The sequence below is a fragment of the Emydura macquarii genome, unplaced genomic scaffold (assembly GCF_026122565.2).
Source record: "Emydura macquarii macquarii isolate MOO-44397 ecotype Brisbane River unplaced genomic scaffold, CSIRO-AGI_Emac_v2 contig_2676, whole genome shotgun sequence".
Classification (NCBI taxonomy): Eukaryota; Metazoa; Chordata; order Testudines; family Chelidae; genus Emydura; species Emydura macquarii.
Window position 1 is genome coordinate 28714257 of NW_027132813.1, and position 17085 is coordinate 28731341.

The following is a 17085-nucleotide window of genomic DNA, read 5'->3' on the forward strand; positions in this document are numbered from 1 at the left end:
ATATAACAGTAGAATGGCCTTCATTCTTCCCAATAGCTATCCAGAAGCCTTTCACATATCTGATTGATTTCTTTTATATCTCTTTAGGGACATAATATTGAACATTTGACAGAAAATTAAGTTTAGATCCACAAGGGGTTTCTATTGTGATCCAATCTGAAGTCGATTTAATAAAATTTTATGGCAAGCAGCGGCCTTGCCAGCAGACATACAACTCACTCGGTTCCAGCAGAAATGAGAGATTGACTGTATTCTGGCTAAAACTCCAGCAAAATACCAAGTATAATTCAAATGCAGGGCAAATTATTTTATATTCAGACAGGAACAATTGATTTTCCCAGCAGCATCACTTACACTGTCATGATTATTGGATAGAAAACAAAAATGATGAAAATACCCAAATTAGATGGGCTGGATATCAGGGACTTATCTGGACTGTTCACCTTGTAGGCAGCTAGTAAAACATAATATTCCATGCTATCATCATATCTGGAACTTCCCCTTCCCTCCCCAGTATTTCCTATTAGAAACTTCAAAATAGAAAAAAAAACACAAAACCCCCACACACATTACCAGCAGGAATAGAAATGTAGGGCTGTAAATATTGCCATTCTAAGGAAGGTTGCTTAATTAAAATAACAATAACTTGCTGAGACAGAGAATAATTAAAGAGGTCCAATTTGTATAAGAATTTAGTTTCATCTAATGTGTTCTGTAGCTTATAGACACAACCATCGATGACTTCTGTGAGAACAGCGCTGGCACCATTCAGATGCTTCTGTTAGCCTGGATTTCAGTGCTGATGACCAAACATTAAGATAATACAGTAAAAAGTGATGGCCCTCTATTAGGGCCTGATCCAAAGAGAATCAATAAGAGTCCTTGCATTGACTGCATTGCATTGCCATAGGTTTTGGATAAACACTATGCACTGTATGGGGGATTGAATAATAGACAGAAAGAGTAGTCATTTAATGACATAATGATAAATCTTTTACCTAAACTTCCAGAGCTGGAATATTTTAACTTGTAATATCACTCTGATCAAAGTTTATACCAAAACTGTCGACCTTACATTCTTATTAGACTGTATCCACAATTAGCAAATGTATTGTACGTTAGGTACAGTACATCTTATCTAACTGATAGTCTTTGGTGCAAAAGGCTCATAGTTAACTGGGCCTGGTTTTGCCTTGGAAACCTTGGTTTTTATTGGTACCTGCACAAACGAAAGGCTAGGTCACTGCCATTCCTGAAATGTCTTTGTACATACACATTTCAAGAATCAAACTTTCTTCAGAGATGTTATGAAGTTTCATACCATGTCCGAGTTTCCTCCTCTAGTTAGAATTTCATTATGTAGGGATATGATATCTTTGCCCTGTTTTGCGAGGTGAATGGTTTGCTCAAGAGTAAAACAATTAGCTGGATTTGAATGAGGGAATGAGGGAGCTGTTGATTTTTGTAGCTGATCACTCATTTGAGAAAATGTATCTAAGTTTTTGGAATACATTAAGTGGAATTAATTTACCATCTCTGAACTGTTGGGTTAGTCTTAGTGCTGAACAATTCAGTACATTTATGTACGTTTCAATTTTTTTTGACAACTACATGCAATTTGTTGCTAGTTACAGTAAATATTACTGGAGAAGGTCATTCTGTCTCTGACTATCTCAAAAGAAAACAAGCTATACTTTGCTGTGTTAAGAGACTAATGTAGCTCTGTGACTCTGTCACTTAAAAAGGATGTTTATTTCCTAGTGTCTTGCTTATCACAATGCAGTGTTTAAGAGCTTGTTACAACTGCAGCAGTTCAGTAGTCTTATTGTGTGGGTGTCATTATTACAATTCTCCAAACCAATATTTAGGTCACCTGTTCTCAATTATTTAAGACTAATAATACTCAGAGGAAACACTCAAGGAAAGAACAGAATGAGAATAACTTAATTGTCTAAGTTGGCTTTGTGGGTGTTTTTTTTTAATCTTTATACCTCCCCGTTGCTCTCCTTTGCTCAAGGACAATCTTATAAATACACAGACTGTATCTGCCTACCCATTTCTGCTGGCAGAGCTAGCACCTGATGTACTGAGTATTACTGTTTCAGTATTTGGGACAAAGTGGGGGGAGGAGGAGAACAGTGCTTATTGGTTGGTTTGGCACCTTTTTGCAAGTGTATGTTTCAAGTCACGATCAGCTTGATTTAAGACTGAGTTTTTAATGAGTGACAAAGGAAAAAACAAGAATTCCAGGATTAATGCACCAACTGAATGTATCTTGTAAATGTGTGGTGTTAGTCTGATTGGTCCGAGGTGGTATGCCTATGAATTCAATAGAAAGCTTCATTATATAAAGAGGGGCTTGTCAGCTGCCTTGATACGGTGCTTTGAAAGCAGCCACAGTAAGACAGTAAAGCCAAAACCCTACTTGGAAGGACCATATTTAGGCCAGCATGGAGTCTGGGTGCTTTGCCTTCATGTGATTCTTCAGAGTGGGTAAGCAAGAATAGCATATACAGTACAGAAAATTAAGGCCTGATCCAAAGCCTTTTAAGCAAAAGGGATTGAGAATTTAACCTATTGCTCATAGATGTTTGATAGCAACATACTGTGATTTTGGGTAGTTTCTAAAAGGAGCATGGTGGAGGCACCAAAGCTGAAGAGTTAGGCACTGGCAGTAAAAGGAGAAGACTCATCTCACCAGAGTAAATGTTAACAAACATTCCATGAACTATAGAAAATCTTCAAGGAGACTCCATGGTGGGGCTTTGAAGCACCCCTGCCTTATTCCCTATTTCTGCTGATAACCACCACTGTGTTCCTTCAGCTTGGAGGACATTAAGCAGCTGAATCTTTACCTAGAACCAAGGCCATTCCTTGGCAGCCTGAAGGGAAAAAAGATTCAAAACCTTGAACAAAAATGTAGCCTCCCTGCTTTCCAGTGTGTGAAAGCATTTCTCCCAGACTGTGTTCATCTCTCTGGCAGACAAACATAATGGCAAGCATAAACTGTTGGGATCCTACAATTGTGAAACTATAGGTCAGTCCCCTTCCATAACATGTCAGTGGTGCGATGAGTGGCGGCCTTTAAAACTATTGCTGAATAGGCATTTCAGAGAGACTCAGATCTGGGTGATGATGCTGCACCCTATTTCTGTAAAGTGCCAAACCAAATCCCTGGATCCAAACACCCTCTGACTTTGTAGGTGAGGTGTTCAAAAACCTAATCTAAATTTCGTAGTTTGGTCCCATATATTTTATGTTTAGGCGTACATGAACGTGTAAAACAGCAGTAGCTGGTGTAAGTGTGACGTGAGCCAGAGAAAAATTAGACGTACTATATTATACAAATACACGGTAGATATCTATTGCCACGTACAGTTCATCTATTTATGAAGGGATATAGAAGAGAAGAGGAGAGAGATACAGAAAGAGAAAGGCTAGATTTACGCAAAAGCATCTCCTATACAAGGCTAAAACCCTCAACTTAGCAAGCAGTCTGCAGTCCTAGTGACCAAAACTGATGTAAGAGTTATCTGTAATTGAAATGCCTGTAAAAAAAATCTCTGCCTCAGCTGTCTTTAAATTTACTAACTGTAATAGTATTCTGAAATGTTGCTCTTCTAATAAAATGACAGAAGCTGACATAAGAAAAAGTACAGAAATAAAGAAGGTGGAAAAGGTGATGACGCAAAGGTATCATATCAGTAAAAATATATTTTAGGGAAAAAGCCCATATGCCTCACTTGGATATTACAAATTTAAGCTATGATTTTGTACTCTGATTATTTTGGATACACAAGACAGCAGGCATGCATTCCATACTGCTAAGGGTAAAGCTTTTCTGTGCTGAGACACAGTTATTAGAAAGGCATATGAAGGTACAAGAGGTACTAAAAAATAAAAAACACCACTACAAATATATTGCAAAAGGAGGGTAGCCTGGAGATTAGTGCAGTGACTGGGTTTTATTTTCAGCTCTGCCACTAATCTGTGACTGTGTGTGTACCCTTGGGAAAGTCGTTTCTTCTTTGACTGCCATTGCTAGCCACTTGTAAAATGGGTATAATTATATCTTCCTACTTATCAGGGATGTTGTGACACTTAGGGTACATCTGCACTGCTATCTGAGGTACGAGTGCAGCAGAATAGCCTATCCCCACTAGCTTCACTCACACTAGCACAGCTCATAGCAGCAGCATAGACATTCATGTGCCTCGGCACAGGGGGCAACATGAGTATATATTTAGCGTCCCCAGGGGCTTGTACAGGCTGCATTGAAGGCACACTGCTGTTTTTAGCCATGCTAGAGGGCATGTGCACCTGTGCTGCAATGACACCTCAGATAGCAGTGTAGCCATAGTCTTATTTAATTAGTGTTTGTAGAAACCCCAGGAGAGTCTTTGAAGAAAGATACTCTAGAAGTGTTAAATATTATGCTGGAAGAGTAAAACCAGAATACTCCCAGATCTCCCCTCAATTTTTTTTTGTTAGAAAAAGTTATTCTTTTTAAATGTGCCATTTACAATTAGTTCCTTGGGATCTCCTCAATGACATCTTTCTTCACGGGGGTGCTTTTCCTACACCTTACAACAATATGGTATCCTGAATTTACACACACTTACAGGTGTCAAGTTAACCCTGAACTCAACAGGACTGCTCACATGGGTAAAATTTAGCATGTGCACAAGCATTTGCAGGCTCAGGGTTCTAATTTGTAATTGCAGGGTTTTCGATGCAGGGGCTCCTGGCAGTGATACTGAAAGAACTGAGGCATTTGTTTGATAAAAGTTCCAGAGTTATGATACAAATGCTGCATGGTTCCAAGCACAGTGGCAGTAAGATTATAGCCTGTAGGAAAATGAGAAGTCCTTAGATTGTGGTATAGTCAATATTGCCCAGAGCGGGCGGTATTTTGGGGCAATATTCAAGTCAAAGGGAGCTGTTTTGAGTCAGAGCATTTATTGCTTTGCTGCTATCACCCTCTGAGGCAGTGTTTGTTTTATTATTTCCCATTATTTGTTTTGTTTCTCATTAGAGCAGGTCCACTGGCCAGAACAGTCTACAGGGACAGGGCACTCTTCAGGGTCAACTCTCCACTCTTCCCCAACAAGGGAATTTTTACAGACCCCTTCCTCTCCCATCTTGCTGTCTCTGCCCTCTCCACGCCTCCAGGGATACTCTTGCTGGGAGACATCAGGCCTCTATGAAAGCAGGTCAGGGCTGGCCACTCCCCAGCTAGAAACATAAACACACATCATCATGGAGGACCATTATGTGCCATGCTACTGCTCTCTGCCCCTCTTCTGCAGCTGAAGAGCGATTGGGGGAATCAGAGGAAGCAGCATGGGAAGCTGGAGCCAATTGCCTGATGCTGGAGCTCAGGTGTTTGTGTGTCCCAGACCGATCGTATTGCTTGCTTATCAGTGTACTGTCTTTCAGCACTTACCGAGTGCTGGTGCAGACATTGGATGTCATGACCTTGGACATGGACTCTTTTCCTGAGTATTTTTGCTGGAGCCCTGAAAGCAATAACATAGTGTATCTATGTCGCATGATGAAATGGGGGGGGGAGGGGCAAGGAATCAGAGATGAACGTGAAGTTTGAAGTTAAAATCCAGATTCTAATTCCACCAAAGTGTGTGTGTGTGAGTTGTGGGGGGTGAGAGGTCCAAGCCCATCTCTAGCTAATATCAGGAGTTGTTATAGAGTGCAAGTATGGCATTGACTTCAAAGAGTGTATAAAGAAAGCTGGTCACATTCTTAACCTGCCAGCTTGACAGTCTTCCTCTAAACTAATTTTAAAAAAGGTATTTTAAATTATTTTCCCTTCTCTACCCATGTTCCCAGTGTTGAGAGAATATTTCAATTAACAAAAAGACAGCACTTCCCTCCTCTCCTTGCTCTTTCCCCTGGTAGCTTTATCACATATGAAAAACAAGAAAAGTGCAAATATAATTGTTCTCCTATCTCCCTTGCCTACCTCTTAGGTCACCAGCTTAAAAAAAACCTGGGTCTCTCTCTCTCCCCTTTTCCTTTGAAAACAAAAACCCTACCGAGAGAAACCAGATGAGGAAAAAGCAAAGCATTTGCCTCATCTCCATCTTGCTGGATTCTCACTTTCATGCTATGTTTGGAATGTGCAGATAGTACTTCAGAAGCCCTTTTATCTAGCTCTGAACAAAATCTGTGCCCTCCTCTTTCTCCCCCATTCCTCAATAACATTTTCATTCCTTACCAAACACTGTTGTTCCCAAACCCAAAGTTTCCTCAGCTAGATTTTAAAACATTTCAAAGCATTACAGTAAATAGCCTTCCCTCCTCCGCCCCTGCCTCCCGTCTCTCCTCCAGAGAATTTGAGCAGAGAGTTCTGTTTCCAGAGACATTTTGTGATTTTCTATCTGTGTTTAATAACTGATTGTTCCATCTGTCTGGAGTGTTTGTTTTTGGGGAAATTAGAGGAGATACACAGCATTCATCCCCTTAGAAAGTAATACACTTTCTAAGTATGAATTTGAGAAACATTTTTGTTGTTATTGGGCCTGGGATTCCTGAGGATTTTTTGATATTCCAAATAATTTTTTGGAATTGGATTCTTCTTCTCACTTTTCTGCCAGGGTTTGTATAGAACTGGATGTGATGCTTTTTGGCCACATACATAAATGGAGAGTTCTTTGTTTTCTGCCCTTGATTCCACAAGCAATGGACCTGATTCCTACTGGAGACTTAAAAAACAAATATTGGAAGAGATTGAAAGGAAAAAGAGATGTCAACTAAATCTTGAACTCCACGCTCCTGCAGCTCTTACTCATGCATGGATTTCAGTGAAGCAACGTGTGTAAGAACAAAGGACCAGATTTTAAATGTTGCTATGCTCCGTGTTACAATGCCTATCTGATTTAGGATTGTCAATGCGATTTATGCTCCCAAGTGCCTAAATCCCTTTTGAAAATAAGATTTAGGCTTCTAAATTAGTTAGGGTTGCAATGCTGAGTGCAGCAATGATTACATATCTTTAACAAATCTGGTCCTTTACAAGGGTTGCAGGATTGGATTCATATATACATGCTTGAGTAAAGATGGCTCAGTAGGACTCCTTATTAAAGCTAATGTAGTTGCAAGGCAATTAGGAAGAATCATTTTCTATATTCTCAGACCTTGTGTAAAATCTAGCTTGAATCTGACCTATACTTGATATGAGCTTAATTTTAATGACCTAAACTTTACTGCAACCGAGAGCAATCTAATCAAATGAGAGGCACAAAGTGTAAAATAATGTACACGTTTTGTTTAGAAAGGTCAAGGTCTGAAAAAGAACGTGACCATTTCTAAGGTGTTTACCCCTCTCAGGCAAAACCAATATACACCAATATGAAAAATAGCACATACCTTTTATAAACAAGGTATATTTTTGGCATAAAGATTAATTATGAACAGGAAGAGCTGCTAACAAGAGTCAGAACTCTTCCACATTGCTGACACGGGGCTGGATCCTCATCTGGTGAAAATGAGTTTGTGTCAATCTTAGTTAACTGTGGACTTGTCCCAAATGCATTTAGACTTTCAAAGCTGTTATGCAGTTCACTATTTAGTATTTCTACTTTATATAGGTTTCCTTGTAGCTGCTTTTTCCTTTTCTTATAAATAAGATAATGGGTTAAGGATGGTAAATATTTAATTTTCTCATGTTTTTTCCATGCACTTCTAATGGCCCCTATAATATGTCACAATAATTTGAACCCTTTGGCATCACAATTTAAGCTAAAGGAATAACTCCATTAGCTTGCTGAAGTAGTAGGTGGCTATCCTGTGTGGATTAGTCATATCTATGATACCTACTTTTCGAGAGTGTTTGATAATCTCCTTGAAGTGTGGGCACCTTTAAAAATTTGTACCATTTCAAAATTTTCTACCCTTTCTAGAGGGATTCCTCTGTATATGGATCAAAAATATTGCTGGAAATAATAAAATATTAAAAAAAACTAAGGGTAAAATTTTAAAAAGCACTAAAGGCCCAGGGTTGCAAGGCCTAAAGTCCAGATACTCAAATGGCATATAGGTGCTTAACTCCTACTAAAATCAATGGGGTGCCTAAATCCCATTTTCAAAAGGGAAGTAGGCATCTAAGTCTCATGGAAAGTGAATGGGACTGAGGCTTTTATGTGCCTCAGTCATTTTTGAAAATGGGACTTAGCCATCTAAATTATATCACTCTTTAAAGGTATTTAGGGGCCTAAAGATTCATATAGGTGCCCAGTGGGATTTTTCAAAAGCTACCTAGGCTCAAATCCTTAATAGTGTGTAGGTTCCTATCAGCCTTTTTATGCCCTAAGTCCATCATTTAGGCACCACTGACATTTTCAAAACTGGTCCTCTGTTGCCTTCTAACTAAGCAAATGCCTAAGTCCACAGGGACCTAGGTTTCTGCTGGTCTATATTTGTAAAGTTGCCTAAGCCCTGACATCCCCCATACTCTCCAGCTAATGAGCAGCTGTGATCCCTAGCTCAAGCCAAATCCCCAGAAACCCCAAATGGAGATTTTCAAACTAGGCAGGGAACACCTATCTTACCAGCCAGGCCCTGCTCAGGTAGGCATGTTCTGAGCAGGCCTAAGACCTGATACCTGTCAGCCCCTGCATCAGGAGGGCCCAGGGCAGGCCACCTATAGGTTGGTGTACAAAAGACAGACAGGGGCACAGAGAAACATATGGCCAGCGTAAGAGGTATCACGCATGAGCAGATAGACGGAGGGCGGGGTAGTTAGCTGTTAGGGCAAGGGCTACCTAACTGGCTGACCTGGGTTAGGTGCCTAACTCCAGGAGAGGGTTTAGCAGCTGAGGCTCCTGAGCAGAGAGAGGAGTCTCTCTCTGGTCCAGCAGCCAGGTGCACCAGGGTCAGCCAGTTAAGTACTTTAGACCCAGAGGGAGACAGATCCAAATCCCTGTTCTGCCTGAGAGAAGCAAGGACTCAAACCAAGGTCTACCACATCACAAGTTCCTGTGCCTCTCAGGCAAAGCGGGGATTTGAACCTGAGTCTCCCACATCCTATGAGAGTGCTCTAGCCACTGGGCTATTGGTTATAAAGGGCCACCACCTATAGGCAAGGCAGCCCTAAAACATACCTACTGGATTAAGCCCCAGACTAGAGGCTAGATAGGCAAAGAAATGCCTAATTTGTGAATCTGCCAGGGTTTAAGCGTCAGCTAGGCATTAGGTGGCAGCATGCATGCTCATCGATGGGCATTTTGGTGCCTAAGGAATTTAGGAGCCTACAGGGTTAGGCAGCAGCTAAGCAGGGTTTGTGAGGATTTAAAAGTCAGATTTTGGGGCCGGCAATGGCAGTTAGGCACCCGAATCTCTTTGTGCATCTAGTCCTGAGTTCCCAGCTTGCAGTGAGGATTCCATTAGATGGCAGCCCACCAAGGGGTTAGATGTCGCAATGCCTAAATCACTGTGGGGATCTGGGACCTAAATCCCATTGATATCAATGGAAGTTCGGCGTTCAGGTGCTTTTGAAAATCTCATTAGTGCTTATCTGCATTTTTAGGTGCCTACATATTTTTACAAATCTGGCCTGTAGGTCTGCAATGCTGAAAGTCAAGCCCTGAGTCCCATTGTCTACACTCGAACTTACTCTCAATTAGGTAGTGTGTGAATTTAAAGTGAAATGGCTATGCCAGAGATGAGACAACCAGGATACTTATTCCACACTGAGTGCCTTTTTCTGATTTAGCTTAGTCCTCCTCCAAAATAGATTAAGCAAATTCAGAACAAGGCACTCTTATTCCAGACAAGTATCCGCACATGGAGCTATTCCAGAATAGCTGTTTCTGAAACACTCCTTAGGCTCTGTCTACACTTAAAACACCACAGTGTTGACCCCCTAGCACTATCCACATCGAGGGGTAGGTCAGCATAGCTGCATCTATCTGGCATGTGGATTTCTCACACCCCTAAGAGAGATAGCTCTGCCATTGTAAGTTTTCAGTGTAGACCAGCCCTCAGTCTTTTTCAACAATGGTATTTAGGTACTTTTTAAAATATTACTCTAGAGTTTTACATGCACCCAATTCTACCTACTAACAATGTTTACATTTTGATATCATCAGGACTTCCTTTGCCAAAGTATCTTGGCTATCTCTGGCCATGACAGATGTGATTAATGTAACTTAACATTAAACAAGAACAGTCAACGAACACTAAGACATGCTGTTTTCATTTCCAAAAGATCCTCTACGATGAAACTCAATGAGTCAGGAGAAGATGCAGAAACAAGATATAGTGTTGAAGAATTTATGGCACTAGAAAATGAATGCTGACTGCATGATTCTTTGTCCTCTAGGTATGAATTACTATTCTAGTCAAAAGAATTGGAGGTTGGATTCTGGCTTTCATCTCACCGTTGCAAGTCCCTCAGGCTTCTTAGCTCTCTTTCCACTCACCACAGCTTAGCTCATACCCCGTACTTTTGACCTCATAGGGTTCTCATCCTGGCTGTGTTTCTGCATTGGACCTAAGTATTGTGTTCTTGCATCTCATACACAAAGTATGTTGGGAAACTCCTCTTGGGTACAACGTTTTGTGTCAGGTTTGAATGGAGTAGCACCAGGGCTCAGTGGAGAGATGAAGACATGTCTGACACATTGATATAATAAAACCTAGAACCTCTATGGGGTTTTCCACCTTCCAAACAATAACTAGTTAATACAACATTATGTAGTAGGCAGCTTATTATGACTATCACCATTGTACAACTAGAGGAACTGAAGCAGAGCATGTAGGTGAGTGGCCCAGGGCCACAAATGGAATCAGCATCAGAGCCAGGATTAGATCTTCCAGACCTGTGCTCAGACCATGCTTCTCTTTATGCCCCCCAGGGAGTCAAAGAGCAATGGAACCTCATTGTGGTAGAGTGCTGGGAGGAAAGGAACTGGAAGTTGAAAGGGAATCATAGGGTGAAATCCTGGCTCAATTGAAGTCAACAGCAAAATTCCCATTGACTTCAGTGGGACCAGGGTTTCACCTATAGAATTTACCACGTAGATTATCTACTCCATTCACCTGAGAAACCTGAATTGTCCATTTTCTAAGGCTCTGTCCAGTCAATTTTTGGATATTCCAAGGTAGACAGAGGTCAGAAGCATGGGGTTGGGAGTGACTTCTCCAAGAGCAAAGTTGTGTGGAGATGGCAGATGGAAATGGAAGGAGCCAGAATGCTGAGGCGAGGATTCAGGTCACCAGAGAAGAGGAAGTGCAGGGAACCATTGTGGGATTTTTTTTTAAATACATCCTTACTTTTGGAAATCTAGTTCAGATTGCTTGACTGGACTCTAATTGATTTCAGGGATGGTGGGAAATGGTAAAATGTAAGTTTACCACTATAACTAAAACTAACTAACTAACACACACACACACGCACGCACGCACGCACGCACACACGCACACACCATTTTTTTTGGACATTTCTTGCTTCTTTATCTTTTCAGACTCTATGATTTTTCTTGTTTAAATTTTCCACCCCAACTCCCACTATGTGCCTACACTTTTGTTTTTCTATCCCTTGTACTCATTCTAGTCCTTCTTTTGACCTTTTGAATTTATTTAATTTCTTTCTATTCTTGTTTTATTCCTTCTTCTACTGGTTACTAAATGTCTCTACTTGCAATGTTTCTGCTCCTGCATGTTCTTTTTCCTTCTTTGCTCTTTGTCTCTTTCCACTGCCTGGGCCTGTTAGCCTTCCCTTTCATGTCATCTTCTCCTTTCTTCTGTCTCTTTCAATGTCTGTCTTCAATGTCTTTCTGTCTCCCCCTCCCGTAATACAATCTGCTTTTATAACTATTTCTTGTTTAGTACTCTCCTCATCTTTTCTCTCTATAGTATTTAGTTGCTCTGGGCTCCTCAGAAAGACTTCAGAAGAGCCAAAGATGACCAGCACCAAATAATCTATTCCAGGTTTTACACTGAATCTAGCGTATATGGGGACAGGACTCAAGGAGGCCTGATTCTCTTCTCATTTAGGTTTTACAGCTGTGTAATTTGATTGGCTTCACTAGAGATAGTTCCAGTTTATACCAGTGTAAGATAGAAGAGAATCAGGCCCTTGGGGGCTAGTCAGTGATGTATTAGGAACCTTATGGATTTGCATACAACTACATTTCTCATTATTAAAACTTAGAGCCACCTGGACTTAAGTATCTCCAGAGTAACCTGGACAAGACACCTGGTTTTTAATGCAACTGACCAACATTTTTGAAAATATGGTAACAGTTAATTCCTGTGATAATTAACTGATAACAGCATAAGCCTTTATCCTATAGATTTTTTGCTACACTGAAGAGTGTGAGAAAGTTATAGCTAATCCTGGATGCAAATAATAGGGTTTGGAGCTGTTGTTCAAGTTGCTAGATTGTACATCTAGCTTGTTTGTGCTTGATCCAGAATTTGCTATTTCAAGGTGGCTAGCAATTCAATGATCAGATATATATCCAGCCTTGACTTGATATCTAACATAAATATCCATGAGCAACAGTGCAAAGACAGTTATGTAGAAGGGAAGGAAAATCCAATGTTTATGGTTTGCAGAGGTTTGAGAGATAATGGTCAAAATATATTCCTCAACAACGGTGATTATCCCTAAACCACTTAGTGAAACTGGAATGCTGATTTTAAAAATGTACAGAATACAAGTGATGAAATCTTGGCCCCGTTAACTTCAATGGTGTCAGCATTTCACTCAGTTTCTGTCCTCCCCAGGTAAACCTCAACACACAAACCTTGACATGCCAATGCATTTAGCAATTGCTTGCAAAAAGAACTCTCGTATCAACCACTAAGTGGTTTTAATTAGCCAGGAATGGTTCACATGTGGTTCAAATTTGGCTAAGAAACACACAGAAATTTGCAGGACCTCTTTAGTTGAAAAATTGGACTGAAAAATATTCCTGAGAGTAAGTTCTCACAACATTTCTAGTATATTCTGGGTTCTGTCAGGTAGAAGATACCACCAGAACACCGTAGCAGTGCTGTGTCACTTTCATCAACTAAGCAGTGGAAAGAACTTGATTGGCAGACTTCCATGTGAAGAATACCTAAATGCTGCAGGAAATCAGGCCAGTAACTTGGTTGGTGGTGTTTTTCCTTGAGTCTGCATGGACCAAATATTATCGTAAGGCACTGGGCAGCAGTGTGCTCCTGTAGATGCTTTTGTATGGGCCAAAATAAAGAAATAAAAATAAAAATTGACGATCTGACAACTTTTGATCACGAAAGTTCTAACCAACCCTTTGATATAATAGCCCAAGTCTGAAGTCTCCACCTTTGGTTTGTCATGGGTTATTGCCAGAAATGCACAACTGGCCTCACTCTGGACAGAGTTTTCAGCTGGATGAGGTCAAAAGAAATGCCAAATTCCACCCTTTAGTCTTGAACAGATCACCTTCTCCTCCAGACAGGAATAAGAAATCACCATGGAGGTCTCCTCCTTGAACTCTTGGACCCTGCCAAATTCCATCCAGGCAGGTCTCCTAAGCCAACAAGAACACAGAGAACATTCTCCTTCCAAGAATTTGGCCTAGGCACACAAGTAGTAGTCGTGGAAACAATAATTGCAATGGGGGCCTGCCACCTCTGACCTCTATATCACTCTTAGATGGGAAGAAAAGGCAGAACTCCTGTGAATTCTCCTGACAGATTGTCAACCCTTTCTTTGATGAGGTGAATCAGTGCCCACTTTAAAGCGTGCAATAGCCCAAACAATAATGAGGAAGCCATAGTGTGATACTGGAGAGCCCATCACCACCTCCTAATGTCTGAGCTCCCATTTCTTAGCAAGGTAATCAAGAAATCAGAAAAAAAAAAAAAAAAAAGGCTGTTATGCCACTTGTCAGCAGCCAACATCTGAGATCCCACTCTCAGTCAGACTTCAGGCCAGGACATGATATCAAGACAACACATGTTGCTTTCTAGTGGATGACCCCCTTCTTCCATTGAAGAGGGAAACATCCATATTCATCCTGCTTTACCTCTCTGCTTTAAAACTGATCATCCTGTACTTCTGTCCTGATTCTAAGAAACTGCTGGGGTGGAACAGAGACACCCTGAAATGGCTCAGGTTCTTCCTTTTGGACCAACCCCCACAAGTTTGCCATGGGCAAGTCTTCCTCCACTTCTAAAGCTTTCATATGTGGAGGCTCCTCTGACCTGCATATTATTCCACATCTCTGTTTAGCCATTAGGACAGTTGGTGAAAGAACACAGGGTGAAATGCTGGAAGTATGCTGAAGACACCCAGTTCCTCTATGCCAAACATGAACAACACTGTATCCCAGCTCTCTCTTACAATCAGCACCTGAGTGAAAAACAGTTGGAAGAAGCAGGCAGAAAGAAATGATGCCAGCATCAAGAGCAAAACATTTGCCTCTTTTATAGCACCCCTCATCACTGTTTATTAAGATTATGAAAATGGTCTACAGTCTGTGGATCCTTCTGGACTCCTAGATGCTGTTGAAGAGACAAGGCTAGAAGAGAATCCAGCTCACTTTCTCTGCTACATTGAATCTTCAGTGCTAGTTGGAGTGAACAGCTAAATCATACATCTGATCCTCAGAAAAGAGGTGCCTTGAGTACAGTCCCTTTTCTGACCCAGCATGGATGCTTATGGCTTGCCCATCACTAGTCCTGCCACAGCTCATGGAGAGGGTCTAGTTCTATTCTCATTTATACAGATGTATATTAGGTATGACTATGAGTGAAATCCTGACCCTATGGAAAGTAAATGAAAGTTTAATCACTGACTTCAATGGGGCCAAGATTTCACCAAAGGATCTAAATTGGTGTAAGTGAGAAGACAATCTGGCCCAGAGTTTCTAACTTTCTTGGCTATATAATTAGATAAATAATATTTCAAGAAGAAAACATTTACTGTTTTTAATCATACAAATGCTTTCTCCAAATATCCTGTTTCAGTGATTACACCCCACAGGGTTAATAGTCATTTGGAGAAGCTGGCTAATTAGCAATCCTGATAACCCCTTAAATGGTTGCCCACTCTTACCAAGCCCCACTTTAACAGGTGCTTATGAGTTCCATTTTCTTATAAAAATAATTATACACTGATTTTCTTAGTCCCTAGATGGCAGATCTTAACAGTGTAATCTAAAGAAACAAATCAAAATTAAACAAAAATCAGCCATATATGCCTGGAGTGTGATTCTCCCAGGATTTAGACCACCCAAATTGTAGATGAATTATTTTCCCTCCAGTTGGTTATGTAATGATTTAAACCTTCATTGCATTCTTGTAGTTAATTTAGGCATTTTTCTAGAGTCTCACTGCAGTCTTTTGCTTTTATTTATGTTGTGCACCTAAAACACATTTTGACCACCACCTTTGTCGATTAAAAACAAAACACTTTGTGCTCAAAAGCTGTGGGGTAATCTTAGCATAACAGATGTAAAATGGTTTGTAAGATCTAGCTAGTAAACTATCAGCTCTTCCTTGTTATTCTTCCTTGGTCCTGCCATTCAAACTGACAGCTCTAATTCCTAACAAAGGATTTATCCAGGTATGCTCATTTTGCATTAGGTTTATGATATTAGTTGACTGTAGGTGTAGCTGCTTTAAAGCAAAGAAAGAGATCACTTTGGCTTATTTTAATGTTAAATATTGGCTTGTGTGATTTCTCACTAGCCTTGTCCCCAAATTGGAACACATCTAATGTCTAGAACTATACATGGCATCCTATGGGAAACAACTGGAAACTCTAAGAAATATAAAACTATTAGCTGAGAAAACACTAAATCTTTGCTTTATTTATTATCCTTAATGCAGTCAGTGTTTCAGTGAACGTTGAGAATTACTTTTTGATTCAGAAATTTTTTGAGGGGATGGGTGGACTGATAACCCTATAAAGTGCTGTATGACTGCACATGAAAAACAAAAATGCCTTTTCGGCAAATCAGCACTTCTCTAGAGAGGGACTACTGTACAAACAAAATGTTTCCAAAGTTCCTTATGGCAGGCAAAACATGCTACATATTCCACTCATTTTCAGTTATGCTAAAGCTGGTTGTAAAGGAAGCTTAGATTCCTCGCTACTGGGATAATACAAATAGAAAAAATTATTGATTTGTTCTGAGACACCTGGAACCAAAGGAAACTTTGCATACATTTTGCAGTATGTAACTCATCTTTTCTCAACAGAAGTCTTAAAATACAAAGTAGAGTAATATAGTACTCAGTATAATGAGTCTCTAACAACTTTGGGGGGGGGTATGGTGATTTAATGGGCATGATAGAATACTTTGCTTTTAAAACAGCTGGTATAAGTCTCCTACAGGAACCCCTGGACTCCCACGAAACAGACCATGTTGGCTTGCCAAGCAGCAGTTTATTGTGAAAGACAACAGCAAAGCTGCTGCTTGAAAATTACAACAGCTCCCTTTCCCTACTTACAATTCAGTGGAGTTCCTGGGAATGTCCCGAGGAATCTGGATCACCTTGCTCTCCTGGCAGATGAATATCCTGTCAGAGCACTGACAGAGATGATGCTGACATCCAAAACAACCACCCAAGAAAACCAGCAAACAGATAAAAATAAAAGACATGTTTGTCTTTACATCTGTGTTCTCCTCCCTCACTTAAAAGGAAGGCTCCACAGCCTTCTACTGCATGACTAGGAGTGACTCCCCTAATTGAAGATCCGCCTTAAAAGCCGAGGTGAATCATGTGATTCTTAGGGGATGATTTCTTTGCATGTTTCAGTTCTTGGCCTATGCTCCATAAGCATTTCAGGGAAGGTGTGGAGAGGAGCTATATGTTAACAGAGACTTGTTATGTGATAAAACTTACTTTATATTTAAAATGGAATGGATGAAGTCACAGAATCTTAATAATCTAATTAAAGTGGTTTAAATATTTTTGCATATTTACACTGAAAAAAGTTCTCTCTACAGCTGTGTTTTGCATGTACAACAACTTTACCTGTTTTTGCTGGATCCCTCTCTCCTTGCAGCATTTATATTGGTATGCTTGCTTTTCTAGGCAAGGATTTGAATTCCTTGCTAGTACTTGTGACTTGCTGTGGCAAGC

General features: G+C 40.4%; 1 protein-coding gene across 2 annotated transcripts in view; it reads right to left on the reverse strand.

Annotated features, from left to right (window-relative positions):
• Positions 1 to 16652, reverse strand: part of FSHR (follicle stimulating hormone receptor) — a 121491-nt gene extending 104839 nt beyond the window's left edge. For both annotated transcript variants that reach the window (XM_067565117.1, XM_067565118.1), the window contains exon 1: positions 16450 to 16652. In XM_067565117.1, coding sequence (XP_067421218.1) covers positions 16450 to 16601 — 152 coding nt within the window. In that variant the 5' untranslated portion in view covers positions 16602 to 16652. The remainder of the gene's footprint in view (positions 1 to 16449) is intronic.
• Positions 16653 to 17085: the final 433 nt, after the last annotated feature.